General features: G+C 45.6%; 1 protein-coding gene across 10 annotated transcripts in view; it reads right to left on the minus strand.

Annotated features, from left to right (window-relative positions):
• NCAM1 (neural cell adhesion molecule 1) overlaps positions 1-21399 on the minus strand; it is a 327301-nt gene that overhangs the window by 33761 nt on the left and 272141 nt on the right. For all 10 annotated transcript variants that reach the window (XM_081241441.1, XM_081241440.1, XM_081241444.1 and 7 more), the window contains 6 exons: positions 18288-18430; positions 7727-7877; positions 7214-7398; positions 6766-6862; positions 6287-6457; positions 4533-4664 (listed from right to left, as the gene is read on the minus strand). In XM_081241441.1, the coding sequence (XP_081097567.1) occupies positions 4533-4664; positions 6287-6457; positions 6766-6862; positions 7214-7398; positions 7727-7877; positions 18288-18430 (879 nt within the window). The remainder of the gene's footprint in view (positions 1-4532; positions 4665-6286; positions 6458-6765; positions 6863-7213; positions 7399-7726; positions 7878-18287; positions 18431-21399) is intronic.

The following is a 21399-nucleotide window of genomic DNA, read 5'->3' on the forward strand; positions in this document are numbered from 1 at the left end:
TACTAACTCATCATGACTTGATAGCCTGGTTAGTTCTGGTAAAAGTGTACCTCTCTCTCCTTTTTTCCTTTTTATTTATTTATTTATTGGCTTGAATTGTTTGCATGATTGCCCATATCATTCTGGCAAAGGGATAGGGTTTTGTGTGCTTTAACCACAATAGATTACAGTGCTTTAACGTATACTTGCCATGTGCCATCTAGGGGGCAAAACTGTGAAAGCAAAAAAGTCTCAAGATGCCTCTTTTAAAAAGTAGAGACACACTTATAACCTTTATACCCGGAAAGAAATTGTCTATGTCGCTTCACGGTACAGAAGCAAATGAAGAGGTAACATTCAGACAATGAGATTCTGAAGATGTGTGCTTCATTCGTGGAGGAGAGAGTCATAATAAATTGTTACATCATTTCTTTAGGGCTTTAGCAGCTCTGAGAGGGAAGCAGCCCCTCTCAGGGCAAACAGAGGTTGTGAGCTTTCCACCTAAGAGTTTCGTGACAGCACGCAGACACCTGGCCTAAAAATACATGAAACAGGGACTTTTTCCCAGGTTGGAATTCCGTTTGTCCCACTGGAGCCACAGCTTCCTTTGCCTTCCCAGAAACAAAGGGACCTCCCAACAGGTAAGCCTGGCTTTCAAATCGGGCCGCTCCGAAGCAGGAGTCCTTGAGATATTGGCTAGTTTCACCTGCACATCCCTGTTTTGACATATTCATGCCCCCAAATGTGGAGTTGTCTATGAAGGAACCATGAGAGCAACACTAATATTGGGACATTTCAACAAACTTCAAGTGCTGAGGAATGGCTCTCCCCTACGCCTCCCAACCCGGAGGGGCCGGCAGCATTGACTCTGTCCCGGGTGCCAGCCCCTGCTGACCCTATACTGTCTCCTCCTTGGAGGTAGGGTGTACCCAGCGCCTACCTCCAGTGCTACAGGAGCAGGCTGTGCACCTGCACCCCGACATCACAGCAGGGGAATGCACTGTTCGTGGGCAAGATAAGCCAGCTTCAGAAACCAACACCCCTGGTTCCTGGGCTCGGTGTAAGCCCACAGCTAAATGGATGGCTGATCTTGTTCAAGTTCAGACAGGCTTTGTGTCTTTCAAGGAATGGGAGTGAGAACTCAGAGAAGGTCCTTCCTAAAACTTATCCTCATTTTCTAGCAGCAATATCTGGGGTTTGTTCTGGCAGTGGCAAACGTTGGCATCTTCCTTCCAACTGTAACCTTTTCTCAGGATGGCTCTAGGCATGACAGGATACACCTTGGGCAAACATCCTCACTTCAGCAACTCTAGGAAGGCTATGAGGGTGCAAGCAAAGTCCATAAGAACCAACTTTAGTGAGAGCATAATATTCTCTTACTCCACTCAAGCCCTTGAAAAAGGCACGTTCAACTCTAAAACTGTGCCATATTCTCTTTATCTAAAAGAAGTTTGCTTTTTAATTCTTTAAACCATACCTTTATTAGGTGATTGAGAAAACTGACCTTTCATGACACTAGCAATGCCTGCTGCTGTATCATGATTGACTTGGAATAGAGAACTGACCCCACCATTTTCCAAAGGACTTCTTGGAATCTTGGTTAATTATCCATCTTCATACTGGCAGACAACAAACAATAAAATCTAGAGGTCTCCTTTTCTAAAAAAATTAAATGTTGGCTTTTAAAACAAAAAAAAATTCTCTATAAAAATTCTCACCCTAACAAAGGCTGGGCTGGCAGTGAATGAAAACCGCTTATGACCCTTGAATTTCAAGACCCAGTTCCTCCGAGTCAGTACTCAAAGCCCCGTTACTGGTTAGACACTCAGAAGGAGGCCTGACCCTAGCCTTCCTCTCTATCATATGACTAAGCTGGCCTTCGTTCACTGCTAAATCCAGAGGAGAGGACACCCGAAGACCAGGTCAAAGATCCAGGAGGAAGGTGCCCTCGTGCCTTCTGAATGCACTCAGGGCAGAGCTGAGCTGCCAGCCCAGAGCACACAGCTGTCAGTCCTAGCCGTCAGCTCCACCCAACACACGATTCTGAATCCTTCCAGAACTGGTTCATTCAGGAACCAACTCTGCTGAGAGAGTAGAGTTAGCACTTGCTCGAAATCTCAGAACACCTACACTGAGCTGCTTAGTTTCTGCTGTTGCTGCAGTATTTCTGAATAAATTTCAAAAAGATAAGCTTCCCTGAGTGCCTTTCAGGAGCTAGGAGCTTTTTATGAAAAGAGTGTGCAGCTTAAGACTTCCCTCCACCATTCTGAGCTCAGCCTGGGAAGAAGCTGAGCCTCAGTGGATGCAAAGTTTGGGGGGCATCTATGCAGGCTGAGACCAGACCACAGTTCGGTTCCCGGAGCAGCAGGTGTGCTTCTTGTTACCGCTGCTCCCAGATCCACTATTTACAGCTTACACAACTAGGGTGTCCTTCCTGGGGAGAATCACCCTCTTTCTGCATTCTTGGCAGTAGAGCTACTAAGTAGCTGGTCAGTTTTCCCAAACATGGAAATCCACGTTGCAAGTACCTAGTGCTAGAGAACAGAGTTGACCAGAACTGGGGGTTTAACTCCCCTGCAGGATGCATGTACCCATGATTTGAACCCAAGTTCATGCTGCTCTTTACAACCGCAGCTGCTGCTGCACGAGGTTCCCCTACCCATTCTCCCTAGAACCTTCCAGCTACCATCCTGCCAGACAGAAAAGGGAGAGGCAGTGAGCTCAGTTCTTTCACCTCCTGAAAGCAAATGTGAAAATCCTTCCAGGTTCTTGTGCCCATGAAGGGACTTTGAACAGAGGCCTGGTGAGGCTGTGGTCACTTTTCTGGCAACCCGGCTAAAGGTGAGATGGTGCAATAGCCTGTTATTCAGAGACACTCTGCACACCTCCGCCACGCTTGGCTCAGCAAAATGTTGCCACAGGGTAATCGTCACACACAGAAATTAATAAATAAACACAATTTCAAAAGACACAAAAATTGCATGCTCTAAAACAAGACGAGTGTTAGCCTCTTGGAGTAACCTACGGACATTAACAAGAGCACAACTAGACTAAGGTCAGTGTGGTTAGGGCCCGGACGATATCATCTACTTCAGCCTCTAGGGGACAAAAGGGACCAGAACTAAATTAAAAACTAGAACTAGCAGATGTTAACGCTATAGAAACAGGTAATGAGGTATGAAGAGGCACTTACGTGGAAGAGGGCTATCTGCATATCCCATGGATGGAACACAGACGAAAAGAAAAGACAAGAGACAGACCCAAGAAAAAAAAATAAGATGTAAAAGAAATGAATAGGATCCGCAGAACACACGGAGCTGGAAACTCAAAATTATCAAATTACTTCAAATCCAGAAAGAAGCAATTCCTGTACGAGGAAGATGAGACAGGTTTTCGACTTCTGGGAAGAGGTAAGGGGATCACTTCCCAGGCCCCCGGCTTCAGAGAGAAGAAAGCAAAGGATTCCCCCATGTGCTTTTTAATCCCAGGAGTCAGAGAGGGCCCAGGGAGCTCCGTGACCACTGGGGGAGTCTGTGCTACAGCATCTTCTTCACCAGGATGGACTCACCATTCTCCCAGGGCAGGAACTCCAGTCTGTGGATAGATAGGACTAGACCAGGGCTCACCCGGAGCCTGGCTATGTGTGCGAAGGGAGGGAAAAGTACGGCATGCCTGGTTTAAGGAAACAGGGAGTGATGGAGACAAACAGAGCTGCAACCCTGAATGGGATCAGGAAGAAGCGACTCCTGAAAGAGGCCTTGACCAGGGAGACCCCGACTGTGCTCTGGGTGTGGGAAGGGAGGAGGAGCAGGAACATCAGAGGCCGTGTTTTTCCCTTTGGCCTTGTTGGGGTTTTGCTGCTGCTCATATACCCTACAGCAGGCTCCGTTTTCCTATAACTGAGTATCTCTGCTGCATCAAAAATCCCACAACTAATTATGTCAACTGTCACTGCCTTTACTGTCTTCCTTCAGGTCACCACGTGCTTAGGGCCCTGGTGACAAAAAGCAAATCTACCCAAATCCCTCCCTACCACGCTGCTGTGATACTTCCTATTGTCTTTAAGAATATGTGTTAGTGGTTTTCCTTGCTGGCTGTTATTCTAACAAGCTGGACCAGCTGCTATGATGGTGTCACCAAGCCCTTCAAGAAAGTGAGGACAGGGGCTTCCCTGGTGGCACAGTGATTGAGAGTCCTCCTGCCGATGCGGGGACGCGGGTTTGTGTCCCGGTCTGGGAAGATCCCACAGGCCGCGGAGCGGCTGGGCCCGTGAGCCATGGCCGCTGAGCCTGCGCGTCCGGAGCCTGTGCTCCGCAATGGGAGAGACCACAGCAGTGAGAGGCCCGCGTACCGCAAAAAAAAAAAAAAAAAAAGAAAGTGAGGACAAAGGGACTGGGTATCAGCCATCACCGAGGGTGAGAGAACTAGGAGGTGGGACCACCATGAGCAGAGGGGTCTGAAAGACAAAAAGCTGTCATCTGAACAATGGATGGGCCCGCTCACAGCTCCCCCTGCCCCCAAGGGGAAGAGTCTGGGCAGCTGGCTTTACTTACGGACTGGCTGCGTCTTGAACTCGGAGGCTGCGCTGATCTCGCCCAGACCCTTGCCATTGAGGGCCGCCAGCCGGACCGCGTACATTGTCTCGGGCTTTAGGCCCACGATGGTGACGATGCCCTCCATGCTGGCTGTCATGAAAATACGAAAAGGATCACAAAGGAGGAAAAGCCTGTTGGTGAAGTGGTGTAGCTGCTATGGAAAACAGCAGGGCAGGTCTCCCCAAAATGAAACATAGCATTATCATTTGATCCAGCAATTCCACTTGTGGATATATGTGCAAAAGAACTGAAAGCAAGGACTGGAATAGGTATTTGTACACTCATGTTCACAGCAGCATTGTTCACAACAGCCAAAATGTGGAAACAACCCAAGTGTCTGCTGACAGATGAATGGATAAACAGAATGTGGTCGATACATACAATGGAATATTATCTAGCTTTAAAAAGGAATGACATTCTGACACACACTACATGGATGAACCTTGAGGACACTTTGCTAAGTGAAATAAGCCAGACATAAAAGGACACATGCTGTATTATTCCACTTACATGAAGTACCTAGAAGAGTCAACTATACAGAGACTATTACTAGTCAACTATATAGAAAGTAGAATGGTGGTTTCCAGGGGCTGGGGGAAGTAGGGAATGGGGAGTTATTGTTTAATGGGTATTGAGCTTAGGATGATGAAAAAGTTCTGGAGATGGACAGTGGTGATGGTTGCACAACAACGTAAATGTATTTAATGCCACCGAACTGTACACTTAAAAATGGTTAAAATAATACATTTTATGTTAAATATATTTTACCACAATAAAAAAGTTAACTAGAAAAAAAAAAAGGCCACAGATTTGGTATGAGGTTTCAGGGCGGAAGTCAGGAAGGTAAAGGATCATTTTCTTCTAGCTCTAATCCCGATTACCCAGAAAGTCCTCCCAGCCCTCCCGAAAGCTGAAGGAGTGATAGGAGCTTCCTGGCAGGATGAATGCTCAGTAAAACTGGGTTGGAAGGTGTCACTGAATTGCTATGACACCGTGTCCTAGCCCATTCCCAATTCTACCCTTATTTCCAGGATTAAAAATTTCTACAGAAACAAAACCTACTTCACTGAGTTATTCCAATTATACTCCAAAGGGAGAGCTAGACATAAATATATTCAGTCCTCAGGGAAAGATGATCCGAGCTCAGAGACTTCAAATTGCAGTCATCCAAGGGTTAGTTTTCAAATGTGTGGTTTGGAAATATATCATAGGATTGACTTCAGAGCAGACCTGTCTTGCTGGCTCTGCTTATTTGGTTGATTACAGGGCAGTCCCTGAATAGACCCAAGCAGGACTGGATGGGTGAGAGCAGAGAACCTGAAGCACATGGAACCCAAATATGCAGAGCAGGGGTGGACTGGACTCCTCTGGTTGTGCTCAGCACCTAAGCAGGGCTTCCGCTTGCATGTGGCTAAGCTGGCCTCATCTATCCTGGCACGGCCAGGAGAACCAGGTTCTGAAGTACCAGGGGGCAGAAGACCAATAACTTACATAAGATGTGACCACACCCTAAGTCTGGGGGCCGGTGATGGTGTTGCAGCATAGGAACAGCAACAGGACGGCAGGTGGTGGCACCTGGCCTCTCTCAGTATTGGGGAGTGGTGTGCACCCTACCCAAATGGGCAGTCAGGGTGCCAGCATCCGGTGAACGCAAGGGGTGAGCATGTGCCCAGAGCCATCATTCTAAAGTAAACCGGGACCCTGCAACTTACCTTCTTTGGCATCATACCACTTGGAATGCCACACTTCCTCGTCTATGGCTCTCCACTCAGCCTTGTATTTGAGGATGGGCACCCCGCCTGTGGCCTCTGGCTCATCAAATTGTACCTGTGCTGTGCTAGAATATGGTTCCACCTGGTCGATGGATGGTGATGATGGGGTGTCTGTGGAAAGGACATATATGGAGACTCAGGTGAGCCTGATTTGGCCCAGGAGGTAACTCCCAATCATGAAACGCATCTCTCTCATTTCCTTCAACTCTTGGGAATCTTGTCGCCTATATCCTGTCTCCCCCTGGTCCACCTCATCATGCAATTCTTTCCCAACGTGTCCCATGTCCAGATCCTCAAAGCCCCCAGAGCTCCCAGCCTCCTGACCCTCACCCCCTCTTCTTCCCACGCTACTGTCCTCACAGAAGGTCACGAAAAGGGCCGGCAAGGGTGAGGGTGGTGCAGCCATAAGGGATGCTCACCTGCTTGGACAAGGATGAATTCCAAAGACTCCTGTCCGATGCGGTTCACTGCGGTACAGTTATAGTTTCCAAAATCATTTTCAGAGTCCGGGGTCACCTTTAGAAAGAAGGAGCTCTTGAGTTACGAGCGTCCCACGGAATGGCCCCCACCTCAGATCCTTATTTACTGAACTCAAATTAGTAGAGAATAGAATCAGTAAAGCTGCAGCCCAGCCTTAACCCAGAGAGAACAGAAAAGGGGATCGTGGGAGAGGTACACTCTACCTCCCAGGCCCCAATCTAGCTGCGGGGAGAGAAAGAGGGCCGAGGCTCACTTTCTTCCTCAGCCAGTGGCTCCCCTGCTCAGGACGTGCCAGAGAAGCAAGTGAGAAGATGTCAGCTGTATCTAGCAGCCTGCCCATTCTCAAGCGGTGTCTCCTCCACCCCGCCCGCTGCCCCCATGTCTCACCTCCAGGTAGCTGGCGGACGGGGTGTTGTAGATCTTGATGTTGCTGTAGTTGGAGCTTGGCAGCAGCTGACCATCTCGGAACCACGAGATTGTGGCCCCGGGGTAGGCAAACACCTCGCAGGTGATGTTCACCTGGTTGCCCTCCCAAGTGTACACAGCCACAGGGCCCTGAAGCTTGGGGGCATCTGCAAAGAGGGACAACAGCTCTCAGGAAGACTGCCACCATCGCGACCCCTCCCCCCACTCCGTCTCCTGGCACCAGGAAGCTGGTCACGCCTTGAGGCCGAGCTGGTCCTGGGGGACAGCAGAGATCAGGGTCACTTCCCATGAGCTGCACAGGGAGACACGCAGACTTGTAAGAAGCCGGGGGATGGCGTGAACGGGTGCCTTGGGGACACAGCTTTGAAATGGCCAGGGGCCAACCACCATGGGCCGGGCCCTGGCAGCTGTTTCCCTCTGCCATCCTGACCCTGCACGGCCCTCCCTGCCCCGTCTTCCCACCGTTTTCCTCACATTGCACTTCGAGGTACACGGACTGGGAGTCCTGGCCGATGGTGTTGCTGGCGGTGCAGATATACTCCCCAGCGTCTGTGTACTGGATGCTCTTCAGGGTCAGGGACGACACGCGGGCATGGCTGCGCACCACCATGTGCCCGTCCAGGGTCTGCCAGGAGGGGAGGGACAGCGTCAGGCCCGGGGCTGGGCGGGCCGGGAGACCAGGCCATCACTGTCTGTGACCAGCCTCACAGCTCTCTGCTCTCTGGGCCAATGTCTGAGTCTCGCTTTAGGTACCGACTTGCAAGGAGGCTCCGGAGAGCACTATGGGAACTTGGGTGCATCCCAAACAGAAAATGGGACTCAGTTTACCCGAGCAGCCTAGCCTATGTGCCAAGATTGGCTTGAGAAGGACAACCAAGGCCCCCAAGACGATTTGGTTGGCACATCTAAAATGGAAGCCAAAGTCTGGCCGGCAGGCGTTGCAGCTGCAACAGTCCTGCCTCGTGAGATTCTGGAAAGCCTGCACTCCCGTCCTTTCCTTCTAGCCCCCTGCCCATCTGCCTGTTCCTTGGTGCATGCACACATAATGGGAAATCTGAATAAAAGAAATTATACCAGAAATCCATATTTCTGCAGATGTCTTACTTTCCTGGATGCTTAAAAGTAAAATAATTTCATTGAAAAAAGTCCAACAATCTGGAGCTTAGGAGCTGTTGAGCTGGAAGTGAGGGGAACTGGGTCCCCTCTCCCGGAAGAGTGATACAGAGAATCCCAGGCAGATTTGGGATCCTGGACACTACAGTCACCATATTCTAGCCCTTGACCCTAGAATTGTCTTCCTGAGTCTCTGGAATTACAAGAGTTGGTCAAACAGGGAATAAGCATATGAGCCCTGGGCAATGGGCACTGAAATATTTCCAAGGGGTTTCCCCCCTTGACACTCTTAAGTAAACTGGTTGCTGGCCTAGGAAGAGTCTAGGCATGCGGTCTGAGTTCAGACCCTCAAGAAAGCTGGCAATCTGAAGAAGGAGTCTAGCTCCTCGTAGGCTGGGCCATGCTTTTTAATTCCAGTGAGCCATATTCCATAGAGATAGACAGGTGAGTGCTATGCATATTGCCCGTCATCCCATGAGGCTGGGTCTTTAAAGAACTAAAGAATACCTGCCTTCAGGTTCTTTTTAGCTGCTGGTTTGGAAGCCCAAAACCCAGCATTGAAATATCATATGGCAGCCAGTTTGGGGAGCTCAAAAGCAAGACACCATTGGCCTTGACAGAAGCCTCAGATCTACCACAAAAAGTCCCATCATTGGTAGAGCTAATCTGTTTCAATTATTTAAGTCCCATCACATCCACATCCAGAAGCCAGAACACAACTGCCAGCAAACAGGCAGAAGAGCCAAGCAAAACCACCACTACCTACTGCAGCGAGGGCTACCCCTCTCTGACAGGAATGCCCAGATGCCTTGGATCTCAGCCTCCACAAGGCCTGGAAAGCTGTGAAGCTGATGGGTTGAGAAGCTGCACCCCAGAGGATGAATGGGAGTTGACACAGGCAGGTGTGGAGCACTTATCTCAAAAGTCTACAGTCGGCCTTCCCTGGTGGCGCAGTGGTTGAGAGTCTGCCTGCTGATGCAGGGGACACGGGTTCGTGCCCCGGTCCGGGAAGATCCCACATGCCGCAGAGCAGCTGGGCCCGTGAGCCATGGCCGCTGAGCCTGTGCGTCCGGGGCCTGTGCTCCTCAACGGGAGAGGTCACAGCAGTGAGAGCCCCGCGTACCGCAAAAAAAAAAAAAAAAAAAAGGTCTACAGTCATGAGCCAAACACAATCTTGAAGCATCACCTAAACTCGTGGCTTCAGGAGTGTGAGGTCAACGCTGCAAGTATCTCTGAGGGCTGACCTGACCTGCTTGTCATTCCTATATTCTCAAGACAGCAGAATGAAGGCAGAGGGGATTCATGGTTCACCCCGGCCTTTCTGGTTATCTCAGTGAGATCACAGGTTCAGCCAACAGTGATGCCAGCCAGCGACTGAACTGTAATTTTTTGTCACACACCCAGGATTTGTCCTGGGGCTGCCACCACAAACACGGAAAACTGATCAGAATCTTTCCGAAGTCAAGAGAACTTTTCCATAAGGAAGGATACAACAGCAAAAGATGCAAAGAAAGTTGTGTAGGTAAGAGAAGGACATTAACAAGTAACCACAAAGGGGGGCATGAGCAGTGTTTACTCAGACTAATCTAGAAAATGGTCAAAGAGAAGCTCAGGCAATGGTTGCATTGACAGCCTTACTTTTTTTCCCCCTTCTCTCTGGTCTCCTTGTCTAAATTTCTCTCTGGAAAATTTTCTCATTTAATGATGTCAGCAGAGCAGTAGGCAGCCTTCCATAGAGAATTTTATTTTGTGGTGGCTCAAAACAGGATTGATGATGGAATTATTTGCCAGATGCCCAGTTCTCCCTCCGAGGGGACGCAGACAGACTCCAGTGTGATTGGACTATCTCCCTCTGAAATGATTTACTCTGGCACCAGGACAAAGTCAGAGAGCACCACCTCCAAGCCATCCAGACCACACGTCATGCTGATGGTCCAGACTCGAGGAGGAAGCAGATAAACCCTGGGCATGAATGAAAAGATCACTATGGCAAGAAGACCCGGTTTTGCAAAAACGTACGAAGGGCAATTATAATTGCTCTTCTCATCAAAACTTTTTTTTGTCTCTCTTCTTGCAGGGAAAAGTCCTAAGGCTTTCCAGAACTTACAGAATGAAATCAGCCATGACCCAAGCCTTCTTTTGAACTCATCTGGACTCATGGTCTTCATTCCTGACTGAGACAAATAGGAGGGAACGGAACTTCTGAGCCCCAGGGGGCAGAACTCACTTGAAAGTCAATTATGTCCAGAGCGAGATAACTTAAGATAAGGACACGTCTGCAAAATGGAGTGAGGTGTCTGCTTTCCTGGGAGTAAACCAATTACGTCCACTAATAATAACAGTTCTCTCAACATCTCCTTAATGCTCCCTGATAAATCTCAGCTCCTCATCTGGCCCCGTCTAAATCTGAGTGATGGGGGAGATGCGCAAGGCCAAGCAGAATGAGAGGGGGAGTGGCTGATAATTAACCCTTCTTTTCTCCCTTCCCCAATCCCAACGAGCCCATGACTTTTGGGCAATAAAAACACCCAGTCTGTGACAGCACTCCTGGGGAGTGTTTACAGGAGGCAAGTGTTTTAGCGAGGGGATGCACCTAACTACAGTCCCTACGACGTGGAGGAAGGAATGATACAAAGAGAGCTTATAATGAATTAGATCTGATGACGGCAGGGTGCAGAAACTAGCATCAGTGCCTGGGGACAGGCAGTCACCTTTTAAATATTAAACAGCATTAAATATTTATAGTTATGACCTGAACGCATGAGTTATGTGTTCTGAATAATTATCATTTCCGCAAGACTGGGGGATGGGTTTACTCAATTAAAATACAGTCTACAGGATTGCCATATTCTACATTTACAGTATTACACAATATCAAAGTTCCATCTGGAGAAAAGGCTACTTTTAAAAAAAGGAGTTATAGATTCGATTCTTGAACTTCATCTAAAACATACTGTTCTTTATTTCACTCTCTGTCACTTAATCACACAAATCAGGTCAAGAATGACAGGCATGATCATCAGTAGGGTCTTGGGGATACAACAATTACAATCTACAGATTTATATTTAGCTTCAGTTTTCAAACTAAGTCCCACATTACCCAAACTGAAGCAAGCAGTCGGAGAAATTTCAAAGGCTAAATATGCTACTGACTTAAAAAAAAAAAAAAAAAAGAGCCATTTGTGACAAATCATTCTAATCTCATAAACTTAATGCTCTATAAAAGTAACATAGATATGTTTAGCAATTTGGGAAAACCAGTGAGAGATGTCATTTGCATTGCTCTGAGATGAGATGTGATGTGGTAATTTACCAAGACCAGTCATGATAAAATTAAGTGAGCAACAAGATGAGTTGAGCTGGAAAGGTAAGGGCTGAGTGGGTTTTTAGATCATTAACTCTGTGACTTTATGATCCAAAGCCACATCAACCAGGTAAGAGTCAAAATTTTTATCATTTCAAAATGCCCGGCCTGGGAGTTGGGGCCATTTATTTCTCTAAGTATAATTACCTGGATGTGATTTTATCAGCACCAGCAAGAGAATAAGATCCAGTTTTAGGAAATAATAAGGATTTGTTCATCCACTCCCAACACAGCTTGCTTGCTCATCCTAAAGTGACACTATTGCTAAGTAATGTCTACCACTATTGACCTATTCGTTAATCTTACTAAATTAGTCATTAGTCTTAGCATGTCAGGTTATTAAACTGTAATGGTGAGTTGAACTGTAATGCTTTCAAAACTACAGACTGGCTAGTGGTCAGGTAAGCTATACCTCTTGCTTCTCTGGTCGAGTCCATGAAGCCTGTAGAGAACAAGATATAAAACACAACAAGAAAGCAGTAAAATTTTACAACATGTTGCTTTAGAGAATTGATGTATCACACTGCATTCCGTGCACATGCAGCTTCTTTTGTAATTCAGAACTTTTTCCAAGGCCCACTGTCAACGGTGTGTTTACTACCCAATTTAATTTAGGATTTAGCTTATGTTCAGCTTTCTTCCCCCACTTATGCACATGAAGATGTATAACTCAAAGGTAAAGGCTTTCCTAATCTTTAGAAGACGTACATATGGATACCAGCAGATATATTAGACTGCTCCTGTTCCAAAACATCTTGAATATTCCTCGTAATATTAGGTGATACTACTAGTTCTAACCACACAATCTAGAGATACTTCTAGAGTAGGTTTCCTCCTTTGGATTTTATTGGACAGCTTATCACCAATATACTATCTTGTGCTCATGCATTTTGTAACTCTTTGCATGCATTCTATTAAAAATCAAATTTTTATTTTAAAAAAAGGAACAAACAAAGGAGCAGAAGGGTACATTAGGAATGAGAAGTATGCCCTTAAGACAGGAAGCTTTGAGGATACTGCACTCTGAGTGCTATGGTACGTTCCAGTTGGTTCCTAAAGGCAGAGGGACGCCCAGATGACACGCAGGCTTAAGCGTTCACCATCTTCATCAAAGACGGCATTCACAAAGGGGGTTCAGGTATTTTCCTACCCACATCAAGACTTTTATTTATCCAGCACTGGGGAATCTACTATGCTTACAGTTTTTCTGATTTCATGCTGGGAGTCAAAACTATCATACATGCATTATTCTTTTTATTAGATGGCATGACTGCCTGATTGTCCCTCACGTTCAGATGGAAGAAGAATAGAAACGACGCCAGAGACACAGTTAATGCAATCCCGGGAATGCAAATGAGTTAGCAGACATTCAGTAAGAGTCCACTAAATGCAAGGAGCTTTTGTGAGACATGAGGATGGAGATGTTGAATTATGTCACATGATATTAGCATGAAGAAGAAAGTGAGAACAGAGGAACACGCATAGACCAAAGGAACAGTGGGCCAACATGTCAAATGTGGTTGCCATTTCCACATCACTTAGAAGCTTGTCTGCCACATGCCAGGGCTGCACGAATCAAGACAATTTTCAGGGGCCCTATCATATGGAGTTGTTTGTTTTTCAGATACGATTCTTCCTGTGTCTCTCCTAACTTACTGTGGTTTTGTGGCTTTTAGAATAAGTAGGTGCTAGTAACACAATGCTTATAGTAGCCTGACCTTCTACCTGTGTGCCTGGTAGGATAATAGGATATATCTTGACCCTGATCATTTGATGAAGGCACGTAGCCCACTTTAAGGCAACCTGATATGCAAATATACATACTTAAAACCTAAACTAGTATATGATTAGCAGTGCTCCCAAAACTGTTAGTTCCAGTTTCTTTTAATATTTGCATGTTTTATGATCTTACACACAAGTCTGTAGGAGTATGTATACAAATTAAAGTGAAGTAAAGTGATAGACACGTATCCTAAGTATTCCCTGTTATACTTCTGCCCACATCCTGGATAAACTAGACTCCAGCTGCTCAATGCAGGCACCTTTCCCAATGTTGAAGAGTGAGCACCTGTTTTACACTGAATGAGGAATTCTCCCTGGTGAAAAGAAACTTCAGTTTCTAGGGAATCCAGAATTTCAAAAGGTTTCTCTTTTTTGTAGGATACTCTGTCTACTCAGAATTCAAGGTTCATGAAATGCCTTTCACTTATTTCTATCTCTTCTGATCTCAACTCTTTGCCCCTCTCCTTCTCCTTAGACATTAAGGCTTCACAAGCCTTTCTTTCCCAGTCTCTTCAAAGGCACTGATACATTCAAATGAGCACACACTGGACTTGTTCTGCCAGGGAGAGAGTATGTAAATTACCATCCAGGGCTCTCACTCAATATGTAAATGGTACCTGGAATTTGGCACCGCTCACTGTGGGTCTTTAAAATACCTGGCAATTTAAAAAATGAGCCTCGATAGGATGGGTAATAAAATGATGTGGATGCACAAACTTTCTTTGTATCTGCAGTTACCACAATGACCTCCATACACATCGATCAAACTGACCCATTACAATATTCAAAGTTTTTTGGTCAACAGACTAGTGACCACTAAGAAATGGATTAACTTTCAGACAGATGATCTCCTCTAATGATCTCAGTGACCCAAACTTAGCCTAGCTATTATCATGTGTTGAGTGAAACCAACTCAACTAGCTGAAGCCGAACGGACTGATTATAATCAATCTTAAATGAATGACTAGACTAAACCTAGAGACATTGTCAAAGACAGAGTGTGACTTTTGGGCTCAGGGTAGTGGTGTTTGCTTTTCTTCCCTTCTTTTTTAAATGAAGAACATCAGTATTCCATTAGAAAGTCACCACAAGCCTGTGAGTGAAAGCCTTTTCTCCCTTCTCCTCCTAAAAAGGATTAACACTAGATTCAACTAAGCAGTGAAGCAAAAGACCAAGCTGCTTTCATCAGCTTCTGTTGTCACTAACTTTATTAAAGGAAGTATTGAGCCTTCCATGAAAGTCATCGGAATCATAGGAGAGCACCAAGGCATTATGTGCTTCACCTTCTGAGCCACTCACCCCAGGGAATCACTGGTGGCATTCTAAGGGCTCTGTACTTGACCATGTTCCAGTCAACATTTTTATCAGTGACTTGGACAAAGATATTTCAAAGAAGCATTCATACAAGGTTGGAAGCAACAGCTAATAGAGATGCTAGATGGCAGTTGCATGGGGAAGGCTGAATTGCCTGCCCTTGGGTCTTGTGCTTAGAACTGGGGTCACCATCGACTGCTATACCCCATTACTTTTAACAAACATAGATAAAACAGGGGGGACCTCCATTGGTTGAAATGCCCTGGACCCAAAGAACTCTAAGGACAGTTCTGATGAAAGCCAGTCCTGACTGGTCAGAAAGATGGACTAAAATAGTCGTTCTCAAGCCAAGGAATGTTTCTGTATGTGACACTTTTGGTAACGACAATGATTAGAGTTCGTTACTAGCATTTAAAGGGAAGGCACCAGGGATGTTCAATATCTTGCAATGCACAGGACAGTCCCAGTGAAGAGAGAGTCTTCCCAAACTGTCATTTGTGGCCCCCACTGAGAAATACTGGGTTGCAACAAACAAAACAATTTTTAATAGAAATAAATATAAAATTCTACATTATTGGTTAAGCAATCAATTGCATAAGGGCAGGACAGGGGATATGCGGCTTAAGTGCAGTTCATGCCAAGAAGAACTGGGCATTTTAGTTGATCACAAGCTCAACAGGAGACAACAGAGTGAGGAAACTGCTAACGGGTTAACGTGATGTTGACAGCATTTCAGTGTCCAGACCAAGGGAGCAATGAGCCAGGAAGTCTGCATTAGCTATACTGGGCACCACAAAGTTATAGGGGACACTAGGGAAGTGAAGCTCTCTAGTACAGGACAACTGGAAAGGTGAAGGGTGTGGAAACCGTAAGATAAGAGCAGCAGTGAAAATAACCGGATGGGTTACAGGACAGAAGGCTGAGTAAAGGAAAACTGGAGAGCTAGTTAATGGCTCTCACACAAAGGACTGAGTTATAGGGGCTGGAAGGCTGAGAAGTGGCAGGGGCACCGAAGCAGGGCCTCTTGACCATCAGTGTTGGCCACCTGACTGCAAAGAACCGACACTGTCACCCTTCAAGCAGGGGCTGAGTGAATTTTTGGCAGTGAGACTAGAGAACCTCCAAAGGACCATTCCTTCCAACCTTCTATGATTCTGGCAGGTTATGTGATCTACTTTCTGAGGAGGCTTCTTTCCCTTCCCAGGAGAAACAGTTGGCTATTCTTACTGCTCAGCGCATAGTCTTGACTTTAAAAAGAAAACTGTTTTCTTCCCCTCCTATAATTCTGTGACTCTAATAATCTTGATACCTAATTATCAATATGTATAATGCAACTTCAGCTGGAGGAGAAAACGAGGAGCAGCTGCCAAAGTAAAAGTGAAATTTACTATCTGGAGACCACCTGACTCACGAATAGGCCATCTCTGTTTCCCAGTATAAGATGGCTATCATGCCTCTTTGATGTCAATAGGTAATGAACAGTAATAGCAATTTTTCTACACAGCATTTCGTTTAGGCAAATATGCTGATCTGGGGTCACATCACTGGCCAATTTGGAAGGCTTGTTCTAACATTGATTCATTCATGTTGCAGTAATGTCACCTGAAGGCGGTCCACAGTAAAAGAAAGCGCAACACAACCTATGTGGCTGGGCTTAAATAATTATCTCAGATTGAGACTAATGATCTACACTGATAATTGAACTATGCAAAGCCTACTTGGCTTGAGATGGTCTCTGCTAGACACCCTTGGTTTTAATATTTAGGAAGTATGAGTGTGTATTAATACCTGTTTTTTTGTTCTTATTCTATAAAAATGAATTCACAGATACAAGCCAGAAGTGCCCACCTATTAAAGGACCTGAGGTAGGCACAAATCTTAATAACTCTTCTGGTCTAGCTTGACCGTTGAGCTACTCCTAGGAAAGATATAGAATTTAAAACCATCATTCATCTGGGGTCGATGTTATTTCTGTCCTTCCCTCTAGATCAAAGATATACACTGGGTCATTCTGGACAAATCTACTCTCAAGCCTGATGTAGAAAAATCTGCCAGGTGGCAGCCCTGTGGCTTAAGCCTTGAAATGTACATTCAATCCACGTAACACACACGATGGGAGCTAAAATCTGAGCTGAGGGTTTAATTCCAATGTTGATAAAGTATCCAAGTAAACTCTACATTACTTAATTCAGTTGGTTTTCACAATATCAAACAGCATATGCAAGTTTCAAAAATACTTAGCAGTTCCTCAATTGAGTTTTTGTTAGGTTGAATTCAACTCTGGAGGTAAACCTTGCAAAAATTAATGGGTTTTTTTGGAACAGCAATTTCTGTTCCTCTTGATTTAGTTTTGTTTTCTATTAGTAGGAGAGAAATCAGTTCTTCAAATGCAAATCCCAAATTTGGCTCTGAAATTTCACACTATCCCTTTTTAGCTTTATTTAAGTATACCCTCTCTAGGGATTTCCTTTAGGCAGGCAGAAGAGTGAAGATCTATCTTTTGTGACATTCTAATCAATCAGCAATCCATTATAAATGTTCTTTAAGGCTAAGGCCATTACTCCTTGAATAGGTGACAAAGCTCTGGCCAACTAAAATGAAGCCCATTACTACAGGATATATGAGATGAGATTGGAGAAGTGCCATAAGAAGGTTTAAGTTGCTTTAAAACCAAGCTTCTTCCTCCCCCTGTCTTTTGGCCCACTCAACAGCAAAAGGCTGCCTGATGTGGGGTTCCCTCAATTTTTATAGACTGTTAATAATAAAGACAGCTTTTCCAGTGGCCTATAAATCCATGTGCTTGAAAGCTAAATCTTCCCAGTCATTTACATTTCCCAGGAAGGTTGCTGTAATATTCTTCATCTCTCAGAGAATATATTGTAGAACCTGGTATAACCATCATCACGTAGAAACTGCTAATTATTTTTGCCTTTAGAACAAAATGATATGCAAGTGTGGCTGAGAATACAGGCAGACACAAAGGCAACCAAGCTTTTGTGCATATAGTGCATGTAGAGCATGAACATACAAATCACAAGGAGAAGAATTAACAGGCTCATCATGATCCCTATTAGTTCCAGGACACGTTTCCTTGGGTGCTCCTGAGATGATGCTAATATCACCCAGTGCACTGGGACCGTAACTTTCCTTGTTCCTCCCAGCTCCATAACCTTGGTTTGAAAATCACTATCCCCTTCCTCCCTGCAACGTCTAACCTAACCATACCCACTAACATCACACCCCTGCAAATCCATGCAAGGAATTGTGCCCCTTCCATCTCAAGGGGATGCTGAGCAGGCCACAGTCAGGGCAGGCTGGAGGAGGGGGGTCATAGGACCCGGCTGCAGCCTCCAGTGACCACATCCCATTTTCTGGTTCACCGAAGAGGACTGGGCATGGGGCAGACTCAATCCACGTAGAGTCTACATTCCATGGCCCTGAAACTCTTGGGCAACATTATACCTTTTCTTCGCTGCTGATGTTTCGGGTGGATGTTCTCCAGGTGATTGAGGGAATGGGGTCTCCTGAGGCTTCACAGGTAAGTGTGACCTGTTCCTCTAGTTCCATGGCAGTCTGGTTCTCTACGTAGGTGATTTTGGGTTTTGCTGAAAAGACAGAACACTTCCATGAGTTTGACATTTTTTTAGCTTTCCAGGTTTGAATTATAAAGGCACCATTCAACAAAGGTTATCAACTTATTAATCATACGGCCCTATTCTAGGTGTTGTACGAGTTAACGAGCTGAACCCCCCCAGCAGCTTACAATGGAGCAGGCATATGACGATACCAAAGTGACAGGAATAACAGTGTCCTGTATGGGGCGATCGCCAACGGTGGTGGTGCAGGAGGCCTGAGCAGAGGAAGAGCTCTCCTCTGGCTGAGTCTTCATGAGGAGACAGTTTTGGGGCTGTCTTTGGGGCTGGGTTATGAGATTTTCAGTACATGGAACTTTGGGTGGACACGGAGTCATTCCAAGTGTAGAAAGGCACGTGAATGAAAGCAAAGAAGCAAGAATGTGTGGAGAGAGGGTGGGGAAGAGAGCAGAGCGTCAGGGTCTGCGTGTCTGTGCCTCAAAGCAGTGGGAGACAGTGCTGGAGCCAGGCAGAGAGCATCTTGATTGCCTGGCTACAACTCTGGCTTGAATTTTATCCCCTACCTGGTGGAGACCCACTGACAGTGTTTAGTCAGAGGAATGAAATGCTCATTTGTATTAAAGGAAGGTTAATCTAGGCAAAATTGAAGATGGAGAAAACCTGAAGGTGGGTAAACCAACCTGGAAGCCCTGGCATTGCCCCAGATGTGACATAATACAATCCTGAACGTCCTCTCGGTGGTGGTGGTAGGGGAACAGAGGAGAAAGGGCAGCTTCAAGAGAGATGCTGAAGGAAGGCTTTACAGGAAGTGGAAGCGAACAGAGGGCAAGTAGAGACGGGAAGAATCCAAAGAAGAAATTAGGAGTCCAAATGACTCTGAGATTCTTTTTTTTAATTATTATTATTTTTTTATTCTATTATTATTATTTTTTGCAGTACACGGGCCTCTCACTGTTGTGGCCTCTCCCATTGAGGAGCACAGGCTCGGGATGCGCAGGCTCAGCGGCCACGGTTCACAGGCCCAGCCACTCTGCGGCATGTGGGATCTTTCCAGACCGGGGCACGAGCCTGTGTCCCCTGCATAGGCAGGTGGACTCTCAACCACTGCGCCACCAGGGAAGCCCGACTCTGAGATTCTTAATACCCTAGGAGGGTCGTGTTAGCATTAACTCAAGTAAGGAAATGTGGTGGGTGACTCACTGGGGGCTGGGGAGTGGGCTGGGGCTTGGGAATAAGATGAGTTGAGATGAGCTCATTTCCCAAATGTTTTGGGTAATGCAAGAAAGCACAAGCATTCGAAAGCTGAGTTTATATGTAAAAACATTAGAGAAAGTTGAATTTTCCCAACTTAAAACAATTATCCTCTGAAATCACTATACTCTGAAATCCATCAAAGAGAAAAGATAACACTGCACAAATATAACTTATTTCACTAATAGAGAAAAAGGTCAGGCTAGATAAATAAACAAACAATAAATAAATCAGAATTATGGATAATTTTTGAAAGAATTACGTTTCCTTTATATTCAAATTCATACAGTAACTCCAAGTAGACTATTAAAACTACTGCCTATTATATATCCTTCAAGTTGAGGCCTTAATTCTGTTTTAATAAACAGAAAACAATGATGGAGCTGTGCAAATATCTGCTTCCATATAAGATGACTCATTTAGTTCAAATATTCTCCTACAGTTAATCTGTACTAATGGCCTGCTGATAGCAAATCCTTTTTTAAAAAATAATTAATTAATTCTGGGGGGCTGTGCTGGGTCTTTGTTGAGGTGTGCGGGCTTCTCTAGTTAGTGGTGCCTTGACTCCAGGGCGCTGGCGGGCTCAGTAGTTGTGGTGCGCGGGCTTAGTTTCGCCATGGCATGTAGGATCTTAATTCCCCAACCATGGATTGAACCTGCGTACCCTGCACTGGAAGGCGGATTCTTGACCACTGGACCACCAGGAAAATCTCCGCAAATCCTTTTTTTTTTTTTTGAAATTTTTTTTATTGTGGTAAAAGTCACATAATATAAAGCATACTATTTTAACTATATTTAACTGGACAGTTCAGTGGCACTAAGTACATTCACATTGTTGTACAACTCTCACTGTCATCCATCTCCCAGATTTTTCACTTCTCAAAACTGAAACTCTGTCATTAAACACTAACTCCCTATTCCCCCTCCCTACCCCCTACCCCCCAGCCCCTGGCATCTACCAATGTACTTTCTGGCTCTATGAGATTCCACTTACACGAGGTACCTAGAAGAGCAAATCCTTTTTGATGGCTAGCACCCAGGCACATCTCAACCCAATGTGGTCAAATGATTACAAATTTGAACTGATGGAACCCATATGAGTGAGGTTTTCCCACAGGAAGGTTCTGTGTCTATCTTGATCAACAGAATGTTCAAGGAGGTTATAACTCATATTGGATGGAGTAAGTGCTAAAGTGTGTTGAACAGAAGGTTTTAGAGAAGCAAAATAAAAGTTGCATTTCTCTACTGTTAAAATCACAGATTGAGGGCTTCCCTGGTGGCGCAGTGGTTGAGAGTCCGCCTGCCGATGCAGGGGACACAGGTTCGTGCCCCGGTCCGGGAAGATCCCACATGCCGCGGAGCGGCTGGGCCCGTGAACCATGCCCGCTGAGCCTGCGCGTCCGGAGCCTGTGCTCCGCAACGGGGGAGGCCACAACAGTGAGAGGCCCACGTACCTCAAAAAAATAAATAAATAAATAAATAAATAAAATAAAATAAAATAAAAACCACAGATCGAAACGTTAAGAAATCAGCCCAACAACTGAATTTACTGAACTGACAGTTGGTTTGGGGTCTGGAGGCGGCTGACTTTCTGGCCTCTTGGAACCTACATGGACATTGTGATCCAGACAGTGTTTGCTGACCTTGTCTCACTCCACAGTGCTTTGTCCTGGCAGCAAAAGGTTAGCAGAAGACAGACAAGGGACAGTTAACATCTATTAATAATATCT

Source organism: Mesoplodon bidens (assembly GCF_964165515.1).
Source record: "Mesoplodon bidens genome assembly, chromosome: 7".
In the NCBI taxonomy this organism is placed as follows: Eukaryota; Metazoa; Chordata; class Mammalia; order Artiodactyla; family Ziphiidae; genus Mesoplodon; species Mesoplodon bidens.